This window comes from Styela clava, chromosome 4 (assembly GCF_964204865.1).
Source record: "Styela clava chromosome 4, kaStyClav1.hap1.2, whole genome shotgun sequence".
Taxonomy (NCBI): domain Eukaryota; kingdom Metazoa; phylum Chordata; class Ascidiacea; order Stolidobranchia; family Styelidae; genus Styela; species Styela clava.
The window spans coordinates 23,517,751-23,539,334 of NC_135253.1; the positions used below are offsets into that span (position 1 = coordinate 23,517,751).

The 21,584-nt window shown below is 37.7% G+C and overlaps 1 protein-coding gene across 4 annotated transcripts in view; it reads left to right on the top strand.

Annotated features, from left to right (window-relative positions):
• Positions 1–14,929: 14,929 nt before the first annotated feature.
• LOC120327058 (uncharacterized) overlaps positions 14,930–21,584 on the top strand; it is a 30,647-nt gene continuing 23,992 nt past the window's right edge. For 3 of the 4 annotated variants that reach the window (XM_078111887.1, XM_078111888.1, XM_039393442.2), the window contains exons 1-5: positions 14,930–15,022; positions 16,246–16,421; positions 17,995–18,805; positions 20,014–20,076; positions 20,692–20,822. In XM_078111887.1, coding sequence (XP_077968013.1) covers positions 14,952–15,022; positions 16,246–16,421; positions 17,995–18,805; positions 20,014–20,076; positions 20,692–20,822 — 1,252 coding nt within the window. In that variant the 5' untranslated portion in view covers positions 14,930–14,951. Of the gene's footprint in view, positions 15,023–16,245; positions 16,422–17,994; positions 18,806–19,153; positions 19,421–20,013; positions 20,077–20,691; positions 20,823–21,584 lie in introns of those variants that run through there. The other variant, XM_078111889.1, reaches the window with a different exon arrangement.

A 21,584-nucleotide genomic window follows, 5' to 3' on the forward strand; every position in this document is an offset into this window, starting at 1 on the left:
AAAAGTTTTAAAAAGAGGATTCGATTCGCAAGTAGCTTTTGGGTTTCCTTGGATAAAGATTATCTTTCCTTGATTAAAAATCCCTTGTGCACTCTCATTCCCTTTGTGACTTAGTATTTATGTGTTTTGTTTGTTCGATTAAACAAAACTCTTTGCAAAAAAGGTCCTCCAATTAAAGATTTCGAGACATCTTCACTGGAAGTCGCAATTTGAGCATAATTTTTGGAGGGCGTCACAATACAACGAAGTTTGAGAACCCTTTTGCTGAGTAAGCATGATGAAAAAGCATACAATCGCACCCCTGATTACTCTGCAAGGGTTCAAATCATATGGATTCCATATCAGAAACCTCTTTTTACTCTTGAGTGGGTTAGCATCCGTGGTGGGATTCAGCCGGTTTACACCGGTTCTATAGAACCGTCTCACGGAATTTTACAAGATCAGCAAACCAAATAGCATTACTAGTTACTGTCAATGACTTTTTGTAATAGAACCGGGTGAAAAATATGACTTTTGTGATGGAACCGGCTGACAAAAATATTGAATCCCACCACTGGTTAGCGTCCCATGGGGGGTTATTATGTGCGAGAGGATTGCTGGATTCTTCGCCGTCGTATGGTGCTGCACATGACGTCTTCCTTCAGCATTAAGTCTATGTATCTGAAAACAAATATAACTGGCCACCTAATCCTATACCTGACATGGACTTGTAAGTCGGATATGATTGAATATATTAAGCTTATTAGTTGTTGTTGAGGTTCTCATTTCCACTCGAAATCCTAAAATGCAATCATCATACAACTACCGAAGTTTATTTACACAAAATCCTAAAAAATACATATATATAATTGATTACACAAAAAATACACTTAAAGTTGCATATTATATAATACAATACAAAAAACATGACTTGTGGTCTCGACTTCGTCAACTTCCAAACCATTACAGGGTGTCTGTAAAGTTCCGTTTATAATTTCTATTTTGTTATGAAGTCAGTTTTCAATATATCTTAACCAAGTTTGTCATTTTTTAATCAGTAATTGTTCAAGTATTTGTACTTCATTTAATACATCTGTGAGGGCCAAAACAATATATGGTTCGATTAATTCCTTTTGCAATTTTAAAATTTTTTGAGACTTTATGGACACTCTATAAATGAGCAACACTTCAACACAAACATAAAATGAACCATAAAATCAACTAGGAAATATTATCAATAACTTTTAGGTTTTTGTTGAAATAACAGGCGACCCAAATTTGGGCCGTGATCGTGACACCAAAGGTTGCGAAACACTGATCTAATATACGCTGTTAAATAACTTTACTTCATGTGTGTTGTTTTAACACTGCTAACAATTAGGGCTGGGCATTTTCGAATACCTTGTGATTTCAGAATCGAATCGAATAATTTTTTCGAATCGAATCTGGAATACTTGAAAATATAAAATTGTAAGCGAAATATCAAATTTCATAGAATTCACGCAAAATTTTGAAATAAATAAAAATAATAGCCTTCTAGCAAAAAAATTAATCTTTAACCACTGAAAATTTCAAAGCAATTGGTCCAGTATTCGGAGAGAAAAGCGATTTTTTAAAAATGGAGACGGAGACAAATAACACTTCGTCAACTTCCAAACCATTACAGGGTGTCTGTAAAGTCCCTTTACAATTTCTATTTTGTTATGAAGTCAGTTTTCAATATATCTTAACCAAGTTTGTCATTTTTTAATCAGTAATTGTTCAAGTATTTGTACTTCATTTAATACATCTGTGAGGGCCAAAACAATATATGGTTCGATAAATTCCTTTTGCAATTTTAAAATTTTTTGAGATTTTATGGACACTCTATAAATGAGCAACACTTCAACACAAACATAAAATGAACCATAAAATCAACTAGGAAATATTATCAATAACTTTTAGGTTTTTGTTGAAATAACAGGCGACCCAAATTTGGGCCGTGATCGTGACACCAAAGGTTGCGAAACACTGATCTAATATACGCTGTTAAATAACTTTACTTCATGTGTGTTGTTTTAACACTGCTAACAATTAGGGCTGGGCATTTTCGAATACCTTGTGATTTCAGAATCGAATCGAATAATTTTTTCGAATCGAATCTGGAATACTTGAAAATATAAAATTGTAAGCGACTTTATTACAGTAATTGATCCTCTCAACAAATGAATTACTGAAGACATAGAATAAATCACTCAGATAGATTACTGAGCGTTCACACAGAATAACAAACACGTTTTATCAATAACTCTTTACAGAAAATAGTCATATGTTAGAATTTCGTAGAAAAAATATGACTCCAATGAAAAAAAAATTGGGGAATTCACCTCGACCATTAGCGGAAAGATAAAAACAAGATGGCGGGGATTCGAAATTCCCGTCTGAATCGATTCGAATGGTTTACTATTCGATTCGAAATGCCCAGCCCTTCTAACAATGCTTTAGATAGGTAGATACAGGTTCGTTCTCTGACAGCTTATCGACTCAGCATAGACCAGTCATGAGCAAAGTACGGCCCGCGAGCCGAATCCGGCCCGTTGGGTAATCCAATCTGGCCCGCCTGATGCTGCCACAGCCAAATTGAAATCGGAATTTTGATGTTTTAGCTAAAATAACTCAAGAAATTTGTTGACGATTGCGATTAACCTTAATTTGGGCCAATGCCTATTGTTTTCCACTTTCCACGCTTAAAAACCGTGCCCACCACTGGCATAGAGGGTAGCCCAATTATGTATTTTTATTTAGTTATATATATATATTCAAGTAATTTATCTAATCCTTCTTTTGGTCCATGAAGTGATGCGGCATATTAAGTTTTAGTGAGCTCATGTCGGTTGAATATCATCTTTTTAAAGTTACGGCGACAACATAGTTATGTCCACACAATTATCGCGTTTATATCCGTAAACGCACTGTTCGAGCTGTCAGTGCTATAGGTATGGATTTAATTCGATTCGGAAAACCTACTCAGTCTATTACAATATAGGGAGGGTAGTGGCCAACGTTTCTCTAAGAGCTTGCTTAGTTGCGCGGAATAGAAGGCCATGTGAGCTCCAAAAAAGGTCTGCGCGGAAAATTAGAAAAAATAGAAAAGAACACAACAATTCAAACGAACGCAGTGCGCGGCAGAACGAGTGCTGCGCGGGGATTTTCGGCTTCGGCCTTAGAGGAAACGTTGGTGGTGGCCCTGACATTCATTCCTGAACTTTTAACCGGGAAAGCCTATCTCGTTAAAACAACGCCCTAAAACTACAATGCCACTGTGTCTCGAACTTTTTCAGCTATTTAGAATTTGAGGTTTAAATAACGTTCTCGCACTTTCGCTACGAACAGGGTTGTGTGGAAGAAGTAATAAGTGAAGTGCTACTATTTATCGAAGGATCTGAATCATTACTAAACGACATTGACGATTAAGTTTATTACACCTTATGGGCGAGGTCGTGAATGTTGGGAAGTGCCGTATCTGCGTACAATGGTGCCCGTGGTAAAGCTTGACAGTGCCCTTTTAATCATTGATTGACAATTTTTAACATTTTTTGTTGAATTGAGATACTTACGTTATCATTTAGGTAACAATATGAGTTTCAATTTTTCCCAGTCGAAATTATTTTATTGAAACAATTCACAATTAAAACTTCTTGCGTCCTAACCTAATGGCGCCCATACCCAAGATGCGCCCCTGATGGAATTGTAATCATCTTGGTTCGCATACTTCGGGAGCCCCGAAAAATCTGTATCTTCCATCGTCTTTCAACCTATAGCGAGGCCCAATGCTCCAACTAATAGACAGCATCGATGACCAAAATAACTTTCTCGCTTGCAAATAAAACTTTTGCGTTAGTCACCCTGTATTAACTATTTCAATATTAATGTTTGCGTGGTAGCCCCAACCAAAATATGTAAACAGTACTGACCGAAAATTTATAGACATCAATATGTATTGCCTAACACAAGCCGGGAATTTAAAGGTTTTAAATTGCCAATCCTTCTGAAATGTGTTGGGGTCGGTTTTATAAACTTACTGTTTTTGATATATTCGGCAATGACGCATTATCTACAATCAAACTTGGTATGCCGCTGATATGTAAATTATCCAATCTTGGAGACACAGCATGTGGTTAGATTCTGTCTGTCTACTTCAGGGGCTCCCAAACTTTATTGGCCGCGGGCTAAAATTTGAATCGGAAGGATGTTGGCGAGCCGATAGTGTGTAGCACCCGAACGTGCGCGACGGGTTAGTTGTGGTTCAGTTGATTCACAACTGTGCCTGTTTTCGTCTTCACATGTCTAAGCTTATGTGGTTCATAACTAAATTACTGCCTTATATAAGCCTAATACCGGTGCGAATAATTGAGATACCACTTTTCATGTGACTGATAACTAAATTTCTGCCCGAGTTGAAATGTCATTTTCAACTTTTTTTAATTTTATGTTCACTGTGAGCGCATTTTCATTTTGGGGAAAAATAAACTACTGACTGACTGTAATCCTAATACCGTTTGAGATACCGGTATAATTGAATTGTTGCGGTAAACACGTGCTCAAACTGTGATAATGGCGTAACACTTGGAGACATCTAGAATGCGAAAAAGTAGAAACAAAATCTGTTGCACAATATTTCACTTAAGCTCGGCGGGTCATTTTAAATCGTTACGCGGACCGGATTTGGCCCGCGGTTTGGGAACCTCTGGTCTACTTGGTACAAATTATGCGGTTTACAATACATTTACAAATTGACCATATTTGATAAGTTGATTTTCTACATTCTATAAATCATTTTACCAAGAAGAAGTTGAAACCAGGTTGACGTCAATCGGTCTCAACATAATTTCCCCTTTATTTACGGTTAAGATTTACACTGATCATGCTGGATAAGTTGATAGCTCAGTAAATGGCAGACGTTACTTTCATCGCAGTAAAGTTCGAATGGTGCGATTCATGGGAATATGTGATTACGTTATACCTTCCCCCACCTCCGTAACAAGAGAAAAAAAAAGGCCGCGAATACCTGAACTTCTTTATTTTCCAACTTTCTTTTTTGAATGACGTATAGATACATCAATGGCACTAAACGGTATGTGATTGGCACTGAAAGTGTTAATACCAAAGAGTGACATTGTGCATTGCTTTTGTTTGTATTTTGTTAAACGATGCATTTGAAGTTTCGTTTGCATAATAGAATATATTTTCTGTATCGGTACCGGTAACGTCAATGGAAAGGACTGCTTCGCTCTGGTCCACGTGTCCATATATTTAAGCATTGCTCTCTTGTTGAATATGAAACTGTAGGTGCAAAAGCTCGACAGAATATCCAGTTAAAAGAAATCTTCATTGAAATCTATGAATCTAGTGAGAATGACAACATGGCCGTTTTTGAATAATCTATGTTTAGCAGTTTTTTAAGTAAGTGGATATCGGTTTTTCACCCCTAAATATTGGGGAAGTGTTTGATCAGGGGATGTTATATATTTGTAGGGAAATCAGCAGGTTGAACAACCGCTAGCGGACCAATATACAAGCAATTATCATTGAGTTTTGAAAATGCTTTAACCCTCTTTAAAAGATGGAGTAATTTCAAAAAATATATATTAGTCAACTGCCTGTCACTCCATCTAATGCGAACGAACGTTCAACTCACAAGTCCTGTAAATGATCTCAGAAATGTTGTCAAAAATAACATCCACTTGCGGAGCTCTCGAACTGTAAATATCTCAAAGCTTCATATACACAAACGCGCGGGTATTGAATTTAGGCTTTCAAAATACATTTCTTCAGCCCCGCGGAGTAATAAATTGAACTGGGAGGGTAGGCCTATAGGTATCCCTCGAGCAGGGTATTTTTATGGGCATCACTGACAATACGTTCATTGACTTGTTCGTGAAAAGAATAACTTTCCCCATTGCAATACATTGACCCTGTATTATATAAATCAGGGTGATCTAAACTACGGCCCGCCGAACAATTTTAGCGTACTGTATTCACTAGCAGAAAAATTTTTGATTTATTTTTTAAACTATTCCAACTGTGAATAAACTTTTTCCTAATCCCGATGTCGGGATTGATGTTCGATCACGGAATTTCATTGTGATATCTATAAACGTCAAGACGGTGCCTATATGGGAATGAAGTCCTGTGATCGGTAAAAGGAGAATGCATTGTCTTGTGCAGACAGGACAAAGCTAATTAGATGAGCTCGCGTCAAGTAACTCCTCGTTTGAAGAGACGTTTTGTGCCCATATTTTAGTCAAAACACTCATCTATTTTCAAGCGTTGGCCACGTAACAGCAGTGACGAATCACTGAGCTGACTTAGCGCGGCGCGATCCAATTGTTTTTTAACTGGGGCCGAGGTCCGATCTTTGACGGACTCGGTTGAATCTTGAGCACTAAGCCTGCTCACGCTACAAGCAATAAATTTTTTCAAAAAGATTAATTCATCATACTGTGAGCGTAGAAAAAAGGTGACCGAAGTAAACTGCGAGGAAACGTATTTCTCTACCCACAACTTCGTTAAACCACTGTGTCTGGTGTGTTTTGAAGTAATATCCACCACGAAAGAGTATAATGAGCAACACTACAAAACCAAACACAAGAAAAGATATTAAAAGTACCACAATATTTCTCGGGAAGCAATTTTAAAATACCTTAAGGCTTTATATAGTTTCCTTAAATAATGATTAGAACGATAAAATCTCATTCTTAAATATATTTAAAATGAGTAAACTCTCGATGTTTTGATCACTTTTGGGTTTTCTCCGACTGCGGCCAGCTAGACCTCCTTAAAAGTTTTGCGGCATTTCAACCTCGCAACCTTGGACCACCCTGATGTAAATGTTAGACCTCGAGAAGCCGGGGTTCGCAAATGAATAGGACGACCAATCGTCCTCTCTCTCCCGGTAGGAATATGACATTTCTATCCTAATATGCAGCTCTTGAATTCGGAGCAAAAGCACATAAGAATCTTGTCAATTGCCAAGGGAAGATTTTGTCTTCTGACAAAGTTTGAATTTTTATTCATGCGACGCCCAATCACGACTTTCGCTACAGTCAAGGGCATATAAATGCGGGCATTGATATCTAGCCAAATATGCGGAGCTTTCATTGTTTGGAAGACCCAGCAATTTTTGCCCTACCGAAATTATCACACCCTTGGTTGGAAAGAGGCTTAGGATTTTAACCTCAGATGTGTAATCTGAGTTGCCAACATAGTTGAGTCAAACGCTTTAGTTACTAGGCAATTGTGCTGCGTTTTGCTAAGCGAAAACAGACTTAATACGCGGCATTCCCTCGGTGTTGTTCACGTTTTGCAAAATAGCGATTTCCCCATCACAATGGGTTGCGCTCTATGACGTCATATTATAATAAGCGAAATATAGAACAATACTATTTCGTCATAATGACTACGCAGGAAATATGATGAAAAGTTGTCAGAAACGGCCGAGCTGTGAGATGATATTTATTTTCTGAATCGTGAATTCCTAGCCATTCAAAAAACCGAGCGTGTGATTAAGAAAATTTTGACTTTGACTCCTGGGATAACCTTACTTCAACTTTGACTTCTTTTTCCTGTTCATGTTTTCTCCAAGCAATGTCAATGACTCCAAATGCGGAGACATCACTGAGTTGCAAGTTGACCTCTAACCCTAACGCACATATGAAATACTTACCTAAGATGTTTGTTTTCGGCTTTCATAGGCGTTATTTAGGATTCGATGTAAAATTTCGAATCGGAGGGTTTTAAATTTTAATTCAGACTTCGGTATGTTTATAAAACCGACATCAACACATTTCAAAAGGATTGGCAACTTGAAACCCTTTAAACTTTCAATCTTTACATTTTTTGACTTGTGTTATGGTCAGGCACTACATATTTCCGGTCAGTACTGTTTACATATTTTGGTAGGGGTTACCATGCGCAAACATTAATATTAAAATAGTTAATACAGGGTGACTAACGCAAAAGTTTTATTTTCAAGCGAAAAAGTTATTTTGGTAATCGATGCGGTCTATTAGTTGGAGCATTGGGCCTTGCTATGTTGTTATTAGAGACGATGGAAGATACAGATTTTTGATTACAATTCCATTCCAACAGGGGAGTTTCTTGGGTATGAGCGCCATTAGGTTAGGACGCATAAAGTTTTGATTGTGAATTGTTTCAAAAAATAATTTTAACTGGGAAAAATTGAAACTCTAATTGTTACATAAATGGTAACGTGAGTATCTCACTTCAACAACAGTCATTAAAAATTGTCAATCATTGATCAAGAAGGAATTGTCAAACCCGCCCATAAGGTGTAATGAACTTGATCGTCAATGTCGTTTAGTAATGATTCAGATCCTTCGATAAATAGTAGCACTTCACTTATTACTTCTTTTAAGAACGTTATTTAAACATTTGAAACCTTGCATCTCGAAATTAGTTTCCACATATTACGCTTTCGTATAATAGTCAGTATTTATTTTCGATTTCGTGGTATTGTGCTTATTTATCTATTTTTATATTCGTTTTAATATTCAGTTTCGTTGGAATATTGCTATTTTCTTACCATCGAAACTCAGTCAAATATTATAAAAAAAGTTTTTACGTTGACAGCATTTTGTATGTCAACACTTCTGCGCGGAGATGACTCGTATTCTCAGTAAACAGTGAGTCATACGGGCTTATGCAAATTATGGTGTTGTCACATCTGAGAGTAGACGACTCAGAGATTCTCATCAAGTTATAAAAATACAGGCTTGTCAATAGGACATATTTTTTCTCGACCCATTCCATGACAATTTATGCCTGTTCTATCCTATTGCGACGTTTGCTATTGAAATGGAAACCTTTTGGCCAACCCTGGTAACTAATTTTAAATATTAAAGGCCATGTGTAGTTATCTTGTGTCTCGCTACAAAATAAATAATAGATATAAAACGTTTCTCAGTAGTTTTTTTAGTAGACACGATATGGACCGTTTTGTTCTTTTTTTATTGGTATTTTTCTTCTTATCGTCGTGAAAAAATCGCTGTTCTCGTTAACGACTGAACCATTTTCTTTGAAATTTTCAGTGGTTGAAGATTGTATGCTTTTAATTTATTTATTTCAAAATTTGTGGGTCGGGATGGATTCATTTTTTCTGTGCAATGGCGTCATCAAAAATACCACACCCTGTATCTGAAGTCAGTCTACTGTGACAGATTGCATAACCGTACGGCTTCGCTTGGCCATAGTGTCCATATATTTGATAATCGCTCTTTTGTCTGATACTTCAAATACACATTGTGCACACAGAATGTAGGAATATAATCGTTAAATACATATTAGAAGAAAGAGATGCGCGAAAAATAATGCTATTTATATAGCAGTCACGCTTCCGATGAAGTCAAACAATAATTACTATAGTGACGAGAATATCAGTCAAAGACCGAAGACTTATCGATCAAAAGTTAGGGGATCCCCCCAAAAGCGCTCTTACTCCATAGTTACACCTATCACTAATTAATTAATTACTCGCTACTTATACGACATAATTCGCCAAAAATCAATAGGCTTCTGGTCCGAGATAGGATGAATGCACATGCAAAATCTGGAGCAGATTAAATCTCGCTTTCGTGAGATATCGCGTGCATTTAACAGACAAACAAACAGACATACAGACAGACAAATTCCTATCAACATACTTACCGATTAAAAATAAAAGAACACCATCGATAGAGAAGAGGATTCATTAGTATATACATAATTGAATACTTCGAAATATTTTTATAGCTAGGCAGGCTTCTTATTTTAAATACAAATTTCTAGATTTTTCAAAGACCTCGTCGGAGATAACAGCCAAGAATCCGTCTCAGATATAATTCTGCCCATTGTGATTTCAAGAAAGATTGTCCATTCCAATGTTATTACTTATCGATCTTGATCGTTGGGGAAGGTCCATAGGTATTTGTCTGTTTGTTTATTTGTCTGTTAGACACTTTCGTATGTTACGCGATATCTCACGCTGAATCTGCTCCAAATTTTGCATGTGCATTCATCATATCTCGGACCAGGAGCCTATTGATTTTGGATGAATTCGGTCATTTAATTAGCGAGTTATTAAATTATTAGTGATGAGACACGCGGTGTCGCTAATGAGTCAGAACGACGGATGCAGGCCACTAGATCGATAAGTCGGTGGTTTCTGATTGATATCTCGTTGTTTAACTTATTTGGCTACAACCAGGATTCCGTGGAACCCCGAGGTTTTGATAGAGATTTCCGTGTGTTCCACAAATTTCCATTCGTTATCATTATATTTATATTGCCTAAATATACTCAATTAAATGTACCACTATTAATGAACTTGCTACAATATAGAGATCATTTTGTTTTCTAGTATTAGGTTGACTTTGACAATAAACGGTTGAACCATTACTTGGGTTTCACTTTACTAAGAAGATTGAAACACCACCGGTTTAACTATTTGCAAATTATGTTTTTCTGGTATTTGATTGCATTCTTGTATTTTTTTTAATGCATTTGTCACAAAATTATCATTTAGAAACATCAGACTGCTTGCACGTAGCCTTGTACAGAACGACCGTGTTAAAGGGAAATTATTGTCAACATAGTTGCGATATATTACGCACTCTCGTCTCAGTTTTCACTTCTAATTATATTGTGTTATTTGAGACCTCGGAAACTTCGATGTCAGTAATTCATTCTGAGTAATTTCCTAAGAAACTGCGAACAAAGTGCAATCCTCATCGCGAATATAACTCATTATCAACCATATGGTGTAAAAAAAATGTAAAATTACGTGGGACTTTCAATTTATCTGAAATTCGCTGCAAGGAAATCGATTACTTAAGTCTACGTAAGTCTGAATTTGGCAAAACGAAACAGCATCAAACAACACTTGTGAAAATGGAATCTAAAGACAAGCTCGGGTCCGCAGTGACAGTGCTTCTCAAGCATTCTTAAAAATAGTTTTGCTTTTAAAGGTTTCCATCATTTTTTTTTACCATTTATTTTCACCAGTTATTTTGCCGGTGCCTTATACTGGTAGCGGTCGGTTGCCTTTGCCGTACTGACCGCCCCCTTACGATTATATTTTATGATTATTGTTTATTCTTTTTACTGCGATGTGTTATTTCGGAATTAAATTATTCTCATCTCTATTTATCCACCGCTTTTAATAATACATAACCAACAAACGAGAGTAAAAACTACATGCAATATAGTCAAAGCATTAAACAAATCTCAGCGACTTAGTGTAAATGTAAAATAATGAAGCATTCGAAAATGGTGCCTAATGAAAGCATTTGCTCGTGGCTCTTCAGGGGGCCGAGCATGGGCGTTGTCAAGAATTTTCCAAGTGCCAAGTTAAACCGTGTGAGTTAGTGGGTTCGGGCGAGAACCAAAAAAGTCAGTTTTCAAGAATACTGAGTGATCCAATCAGCGTTTATTGCTTCGAAAAGTTTCCATGTATCATACAGATTTTTTTTTTTACTTTTTAAAATGGAGGGGGGAGTTCCGACCTCTAACCTCTGCCTACTAAGGGCCCCGTTGCGAAACCCCATTATATTCATACGGTTATTCATATAAATTTTCAGCACAACTGATCTTTTTATATTAAAAAATTTCGCTTGGCCCATATATCAGCGAGAGAGCGCGGCGCACTGTGACTGTATCTGTGAATAACTCAGAATGAGTAATTGAGTTGAAATATTTAACATTATGTATTTATTATGAATACTTTAATGTTTCTTATTTCAGATTTTGTTTATATGAATCAATAATTTTATTTCACCTTTCTATGTCTTTTACTTTTTGTTACGTAGTGTCTTTTTATTTGTGAAAGTGCGCCGTGACTTTTTTTGTGAAAATTTGGCGCCGCATGAACAAAAAGTTAGGGAACCGCTGCCATATATGATTCACTCAAAACAAATTATTTTATAAATGATTTCTATTGTAAGTAAGCGATACAGGTAAGGGTGATGGCCCAGTGTTTGAAGCGTTTGTTAGATTTAACTATGCTGGATCTATTTGTCTAGAGCAGTAGTTCTCAAACTTTTTAAGGCGCGCCTCTTTTTTAGAATTTATCAAGTCATGCGCCCCGCCTCAACAATAACTAGCTAACAATAAGCTACAAATAGCAGATAGTAAGGTGAAAGAGGTGGAAGTATGTTTTATTAAAAAAAAACGTTGAAAATACGCGGATGGAACGTGAATAATAAAATAAATGTAAATTTTAAAAACAAATAAAACGAGCAAGATCAAATTAGACATTTAATTAGCTTCACGCCCCCCCCCCTAGAAAAATTTTCCACGCGCCCCTCACCATTTGACAACCACTGGTCTAGAGCCTTTTTCATAGTGACGAAACCCCATACAATAAAATTCATTACGCTAGGCCGTGCACGCTATTTGGGTGAGTCAGTGCGATTTAAAGTTTCCGAGATAAGAGATTTGAGAAAAAAAGGAAAAGTTTGATTACGCAAGTGCTGAATATAACGCAGCGTTGTAGTGCTTTTGCTGCAAATGACTAAGTTTGTCGGCTTGGCTGCAAAAATTCTTCAGAAAGAGGGTCGATGGATCGAGTGAGAAATATGACTGTCAGTCACATTGGTGTTTCTGTTTTCTGTTTGAAAAAAAATAACATTAGGTAGAGAGATATTTCATTAAAATTACGTTTCGTTGTTGAGATAGATGAAAGTATTTGATACATTTTTTGAGACGAGGTAAACGTGGTCTGAGTCTGAGCTGTGTTATTGAATCTTCGCTGTAGAAGACTCTTATAATCAGTCGTTCTGTCTGTCTGTCTCTCTGTGCGTCCAAGCTTTAGCGTCTAAACGACTAGATCAATCTAGATGAAATTTTTCACGTTGGTTATCCTGTCACCCTAGTAATGTGCGTTTTATCGAAAGTCCGGATCGAAGTTTCGTTTCTATGGCAACAACGAATAACGCGCTGATCGTTATGAAATTTCTAATTTGTTTACAATTTATCGCTGTTTTCTCGTCAACTAAGTCGAAAATTAAAATTCTGAGAACGCTACCTTCAGCAGAGAAAAATACTCTTTCAAAGCAGTCGCCTTTCGTCCCGATACTCCATAAACTGGGCAAGCCTTAGTGATTTTAGTGAACATTATATTAATTTTTAGGTACAGTTTATCACTCACGCAAGAATGTCTACGAAACTCGCAGCGCTCAAATGAACTGTCAGTTTCAGTAAACCACACCCTTAATCACGATTCCGTAATAGATCCGCAAGTTGATATGTTTGGCGGGTATAAGCGCGATGACGTAAATTGTGTCGTTTTTTATGGGGTTCGTTCGCACTGTAATTCCTGACTATGGGTTCTCAGAGTGCTCCATACGGAACACCAATGGCTATTTAGGAGAAACCTAGGGGCTCCGCAAGCTATTCGTCAACTTATTAAAATACTGACTTGGCTAATTTTATATCTGTTCAAAAAGCAATAAAAACATCCGTTCAATTCAACAGTCACTAAAATTTCGTTCGTGTGCAGCAAGACTCTTGAATTGGATAGAATAGTCATTTTCACTCTTGCTACAGCATCCTTGCGTAATACGCATACGGATCTACCTGCGCAAAGGCATAGAGCAAGAAACGGTAGTTAGTTTCACGTAACCCCAACATCCGTGTCGTCAAAAAAGTAATTCTAATTCACTCATGAACATTAGTCGGCAAGTAACAATGAGTCTTTTTTGTTTTTATATTTATAAATTTATGACGGGCTTCGTAAATGATAGTCAATCTCTTCACGGGATCCATATCGCAAAAAGGTTTGATAACATCTGCTATGTACAAGCAGCATTTCTGCCTAAAAATCTACTGTTTCTGGATGATCAAAAATCTCCCCGTTTTGAACTATGGCGCTCCGGAAGTATGCGCACCAAGATGGCGCACAACCTGAACCCTAACCTGGTTCACATACTATGTTTAGGTTGAAAAATTGATGATAATTTTCATTCTATGTCCATTTCGGCGATCGTTTCAAAAGAGTAGCGGAATTCTTGTTGCCTATTAATTTTGGAATTTTGCGGAGTGTTGTTGGCAAAGAATAAAGTCGATACAGAATAATATACAGTTGGCCAGCAGACCGATGGCATTATCTGGATTGTTAGAGGGATAAAATTCCGACATTAACAACATCTTGGTGCACATATTTCGAAAGCGCCGAAATTTTCCTAATTTCGCTACTCCATACTCAAGGGGTGTAAAAACCTGAAAATTAAATAAATTGTAGAATGGATAATAAGCTCAATAGACAACAAGCAGTAATCAAATATGAGAGCTTTGTGGATAGTTCTGTAGGGTCAGATTGCCTGAATTTGCGTCCAAGTTTACAAAAAACGAGCTTCTGTTTCCCAACCTTGTGATAAACAAATTTGAAAACAAAATTTTGTGTTAGGTAGCATTTTTGTTTCCTGCTGAAAGTTTTAGATCTGCCTTTTCTTTACTTCTAATGATAATCGTAAATCGTATTTTTAATTCTCAATTTTTATAAGTTTGAATTTCTGCCATCTCTGCGGCTCCCGACTTTAGAATAAGGGCTCATACACTCACTCCAATTAATATCAGCAAAAAACCCAAACACCAACTTAAAAAACCCTGGTTGACAAGCCCATCTAAAGACATTTACCATACACCCAGTAGTGGGATTCAGTCGGTTCGCACCGGTTCTATAGAACCGTCTCACGAAATTTTATGAGATCAGCAAACTGGTTAGCATTACATGACTTTTTGTAACAGAAACGGCTGGAAATATGACATTTGTATGATGGAACCGGCTGAATACACCTACTCTAATTAATATTTGCAAGGAAATCCCAAGCTAGACGGCTCCATAACACTTCCACCTGATCATCAAACCTACTAAAATGAATGTTTCATTTTATCATATTTCTAACTTTCTAGAAGCAATTATTCAAATTAAGCCTATAATGACGTCATACGGACGATTATTGCTGCTATTGGCTGTTGTTCTCTTGCTGTGTGAAACTGGAAATGCTTGGTAAGAACACGTGAGGATTTCATAATTTATCGACATTTGTCTGCGTGTAATTTTTGGAAATGAAGTCTGCTTCGTTATCTGGCATTGGCTACTAAAATTTCGTACACCCAGGAACTAGGGCTGGGAATTTCAGGGGAAAACTTTAATCGTTACTCGGGTAAAATTAACCGGTATATTTCGACCGAAAACTGATTCAAAATTATTTATTGTCAAATTTTCATAATCAGCAATCTTGGTACTTCAAATATTTTTCACATTTAATGAGTCCTTACCAATACAGTTAGCAATATTCTTTTGAATTAAACGCCACAGAAGATAAATTTGCGATGGCGTAATCATTTTTGAAAGAATTGTACGTTATAGAGATGATTTGTACCTGAAATGTCAGTTAACCGTTAAAATGAATCGTAACCGTTAAACATCTAAAATCGATTAACCGGTTAACCATTCTCAACCCTACCGGGGACAGGTGGTTGGCATCGGATTAATCCCGAGATTTTAATAACACGATACAAACTCAAATTAAAAAAAGAAAGAATCGATAATCTAATGCTAATCCATGGCTTCCCAGACTTTTAAGCTTGCGACCTCTTTCAATATATAGAAATTTTCCGCAACCCCCTGTTAAGTCGGCATTGTTATGCGGGCGCGCTGCTTCTTTGATTCGATATATTCTCTCGAAACTGTGAGATTTATGTTTCGCACGAGTTTTAATAATTGTGAGTCTGAAAAAATACAATAGATCGCGCTCCCGTAGTATGAGAACCAAAATGGCGCACAACCTGAAACCTAACCTGGTACACATACTATCTTCAGGTTGTGCGCACACAATAGATATAGTACTTGTAAAATTGTGTACTCTTTAGAGCTCTTAAAATTAAACTCTCAGTTTAAGAAGCCCTGATCTAATCTAAAAAACTAATTAAAAATGTAACGTAAATATAAATGATTATGGTTCTAGAACCCATTTTAAACAAACTTATTTACGAAAAAATAAAGAAAAAATTCCAAGTAAATTTGTAGTGTCTCGGGCTTTTCTACTCTTAGTTTAACACTTGCCATTTACTTTGAGTACACATGCTTCAAATACATTTTAAACTTTTTCGGAGATTCTGGACTTGAAGATCTTTTTATTAGAATGACTTTCGACTTTGTTTTTGACGAGTTTCCTTCATTTTACTGTTCAGATAGATATTTAATAAAATATTTTTTCTTAATTTTAGGCGTCGCCGCAGAAGACGTAGATGCGCAACACATTCATGTACATGGAAGTGGGGTGCATGCAGCAAAACCTGCGGAGGAGGGACGCAATCCCCCATCAAAACTGGAAGTCAGGGGGCGTGTGGATCGTGCAGTATGCCATCCGGAGCCAGGAGCTGTAACACTCAGTGCTGCCGAGGTATGTTACAAATTAACTTTGGACAATATTTTCTACATGCAGCCACTTAGAGCAAGGGTTCTAAACTTGGTTACAATTGCCCACTTGGGGGTACGGTACATTTCGACCTGCATTGAGGTTACATTTTAAAAGAACATAAAAGTCACATGTCGTCAATGGTCCGTAGCAGATTGCCACCTTCCGTGTCGTCAATACCAGTGTTTCCCGCCTATGGGTCGCGACTTCAAACTCAGTCGTGGCAAAATCTTCTTAGATCGCTTGTTTTGCAATTAAAATTGAAAAGTTGGATTTTAACGTTTATTTCGCATTTGGTATTAAAGTATCAATAGCAGTTGTGTTTGTGGAAACGAAAGTATCACAGCGTAAATATTTGGCAACAGTTATTTTGCTTAAGTGAACCTATGCCACGCTGGCGTTAAACAAGAGCTGCCTTATCACTTTGCGGTAGTTTTTCGGAAATAAATGTCAAATGATTGTTTTATATTAGTTATTTAATATTGCGGTTTAGTATGGGGCACATCTCTGGGTCGCGAGATTTTTACACAATCGTTTTTTTTTATTTGGAAAAAAATGTTGGGAATAACGAATTTAAGACAGTGTTTCCCAAACTTTTCGACCACGGAACACTTACCCTTTTTATTTCGCCTCGCGGAACACCAAGAAATGTAAAATTGATAAAGATAAACGGTGTAATGTAACGGTTCCCAATGGATTCGTCGTGGCGAGTTGCTGAATGCGCCGCAAAAACTAACGGAATTGTGTTAAACATATCTAAATATGATTAAAAATTTACATATTTCATTTATTTTAAATGCTTTATCGTTTCTTAATTTGAATGTTGTGTATATGAATCAACAAATTCATTTTACCTTTCTATGTCGTTTACATTCCATTGCGTAGGTTCCAGCCCGCGTCGGGTGTGGGGTTAGTTAGCCAGTTATTTGTTTTCAGAAGTATGGTCTTGATGGCGGAAGAAGCTGTAACCGAACAGCGTTTACATCAGGGGTCGGCAACCTACGGCCCGCAGAGTATTACAATCCGGCCCGTGACCCTTCACTGAATTATAGTAACAAAACAGCCGTTTTGACGATTATATTTTTTAAACTAAATTATATTATTACCTAACAAGTATATAATTCACAATTACTCGTTAATGAGCCTATAATTTAATTATAATTAGACAAATGGCAACAAAACGCAGAAAAGTTGCTGCTAAGTTCAAAGGGTTCAATGGCGCTGAAAATATTTAAATGGAATTTTTTGAGATGCAATGAGGAAATAAATCTATATATATTCTATTCGAGAGATGTATCACTGCTTGATTTTTAATATAAATTTTATTCATCCGTTCAGTTTCAGCTTTCTAAAAATATGTGCGGCCCGCCAATGACTCGCAACCCTTAATTTTGGCCCGCGAGCGACAAAAGGTTGCCGAACCCTGGTTTACATGAACCGCTGTACGGCGGCGGGTCCAGCAATCCTTTTTCACATACGTTCGGACCTGCGAACCCACGCTGAGTAATCAAAGGTTTTAGTACTCACTCTAACCATTTTGTAATTTATATTTTTACAGAGAATTGCTACTGGGTTTCGTGGGCCAATTGGGGCACTTGTTCTCGATCATGTGGGGGAGGCACTCAGGACAGATTTCGCGGGAGAAAGGGGCCAACTTGCGGTGGGAGCTCGTGTAGCGGTCCTTCAACTGAAACACGCTCTTGCAATGGGCAGTGTTGTCCCGTAGATTGTGCGTGGGCCCAGTGGGGTACTTGGGGGACATGTTCCAGTTCTTGTGGGGGAGGAATGCAATTTCGGGGCCGCGGATACTCCATATCGTCATCTTGTGGTGGAAAGTCGTGTCCAGGGGTTATAACCGAATCAAGAACTTGCAACGAGAATTGCTGCCCAGTAAATTGCCACTGGGAAAATTGGAGCGAATGGGGGGTCTGTTCTTTATCATGTGGGGGTGGTTTACAAAGTCGATCCCGCGGGGAAAACCCTGTGATGTCATGTGGGGGTGACGAGTGTACCGGGGCGCCTACCGAATCCAGACAATGCAACGCTCAGTGCTGTCCGGTTAATTGCGCATGGGGGGCCTGGAGCGACTGGTCCCAATGCTCCCGGAAGTGCGGTGGGGGTACTCAATCACGTGGTCGAGACATTTTGGTGCCAAAATTTTGCGGTGGTAATGATTGCGTTGGGCAGAATACTCAAACGCAAAATTGCAATGAACAATGCTGCCCGGTGGACTGCAAGTGGAACCAGTGGAGTGATTGGAACACTTGTACAAAAACATGCGAAAAGGGGACTCAAGATAGGACACGAGAGATCGCTTTCGAGTCATTTTGTGGGGGAAAGTCCTGCGCGGGATCCAATCAGGATACGAGGTAACTTATATTGTTATTGTTGGCCTTGTCAGTCAGTCAGAAGTTTATTTTCACATATGCCGAAAGTACACATTGTACATATAGAATCAAGAAAGATAAATAAAATCATTTTAGTGTGAAAAGAGACGCGATAAACCGGTAAACTTAATGGTTATTGAGCAGTGTCACCTATGACCGAGTCTAGCATTAAATTTTAATCAGGAAAAAAGTCGAACACTAACAATAGCTGGACTTAAGATACATTTGAGCCACCCGTTATCTCAATGTCGCACTGTTGCAAATAGAGCATACCGGTACGACTCCAAACAGGACATGCGGGGTAACCATGACAACCGCGGTCCATTATTAAAAAATAACAAACGGATTAATCGTTTAGCGCAGGGGTGTGCAACCTTTTTTATTGGTGGGCCAAATACAAGTAACTGGGTGAAGCCGCGGGCCGCACCTTTATTTAATTTAGGCTTTCTGGTAGTTGCAAGCACAAAAATTGCCTATGTTTGCTATTAATCTTACGGCACTATTAGGGGTTCTTGCAGAAATAATAGATTTAAAACGCATAAACTTCTGAAGAAACTGCTATTTAAATTTTTGTCACACCGACTTCAAACGAATGCAGTGAGAAACACGTTTTTGTAATATAAATCGTGTATTTTGCAACAGAATTTTGCTAGTTTGTTTTGCTAATATGACTGGTATGGGCTTTGCGACGAAAAAGAATAAATACTCGTTTTGCGAGTACACCATTCGAAATTGTTATTTCTTCGCGGGCCGCACAACTTCTTCTTGCGGGCCGCAGTTTGCACACCACTGGTTTAGCGTATGGTACAATATGGGGTTAGTTAGCCATGTATTTGTTTTCGAAGCATGGACTTGGTGTCAATGGTGTGCATTTGTTCTGGTTATGTGGTCTTAGATCTGAACCCCAACCTTTTTTATCTGAAATGACTATTATTCTATAGCACACCTTCATTCCCTTGATGTCCATATATCCTTTCACAAATTTTCAAAAGTCAAATTTACTATTTCAACTACTGAGATTATGTTGGTTGCCTATTCCAATGTGTTAGAACCTGTAAACTTCCTTCTATGTAGTTGACATCCATATTTTGTCCATATATGTACTTTTTTGCTCACAAAGTTACCCCCATTTGATAACCTGACTTTAAAATATAAAACATGATTTTTAATTCTTTATCTTCTTTTCCCAGGTTCTGCAATGATGTCTGTTGCACAGTCCATTGTCAATGGGAACCCTGGACAAGCTGGAGCAGGTTAGTTGTCTTTAATGTACAAGTTTATTTTCACTTCATAATCAGCATAACAGGCAATGATTAATAAAACGAATAAATAAAAACTGGGGGCTCCCGAAGTATGTGAACCAAGATGGCGGACATCGGAATGTAATATGTGTACTAGGTTAGGGTTAGGCCATAATTTTAGGTATAAATACTACGGGAGGCTCTTGGCTAGTCTTCGAACTGATAATAGGACTAAAATAAGGAAAATTGGAAAAAAATTATCGCCTAACCCTAACCTGTTACTCATGTTACGTTCCGATGTCTGCCATCTTGGTTCGCATACTTCGGAAGCACCAAAAACTGATTATGAAATCAGGCTGGCTTTGTTTTAACATGTGGTAATTGAACTGATCGGTCAGAGAACAAAAAGAAATCTGTCTCTCGACTACATGGACCAGAACTTGACCGAAATTTTAACTCTGACAATAAGTCTAAAAAAGCAGACTCCATGTGTCATCTCTGAGATAACAAGATTTTTCAATTTAAACTATGGCATTGCAAGACTTTAATAATCCAAGTTGAAAAATTAGGCTTCAATTTGCAAATTTTGAATGCAAAAATTTTATCAAATACTAAATTATGTTTCAGTTGCGCCAAAACATGCGGAGGTGGACTACAGCATCGTGAACGTGGTGTTAAAGTGGCAGCTTCATGCAAAGGAGAAGAATGTCTGGGAACGAAGCATGAAGTACAGGCATGCAATACTCATTGCTGTGCGGGTAAGCCTTTGAGTTTTATGGAAATTCAGCATTTAATGAAACATAAATATTGTGATATTCTGGAGCAGATATCAGGAAAGAGAAGTTTGGAGTCTGTACCCCCATCCCCCTTTTTTGAATGAGAAAAACAAAAATTTTTCTCTATCATACATAACAATTGATCATAGCTTGGAACACTTTATAGACCCTCAATATCTTAAAAACCCACACTTTCGGGGTCTGGTCGGACCCGCTAACTGTCAGGGTCTAACTTAACAATTAGAAATTTCAGTAACCCCCTTTTTGTAAAGTGTGTCAATATGGAGGTAACAAATTTTGTTCGCCTACTTTACATCAAGTTGTGTAAAAGGGACTGAAACCTATGGGCAGGAGGTATATTCACTCGGCTAACACAGACACTCCCTGAACTCGTAATAGATCTACAATAAGGAAAATCCGAATAAATTTATGGCCTAGCCGTAACCTGGTACACACACTACGGGAGTACCAACCATTGTCTACGGACCCCCACGATAAAACGTAGAGTTCGCCGAGAGCCCTGGTTTTCTCTTACGGAACACTGGGGCTCCATATGGCGCAATTAAAGAACCTATGGATTCTTGTTTTGTTACCAGTCCATGTCGAGCTTATATAAATAGTAAGTTATTCGTTTGAGTCCAGCAATCCCATTGTACATAATCATTCTCAACAGGATTTTGAGCCTGCAAACTAGCACAGGATAATGAGAGGTGCAATGGCGAGCATGTTCCTCACTTTCTTTGC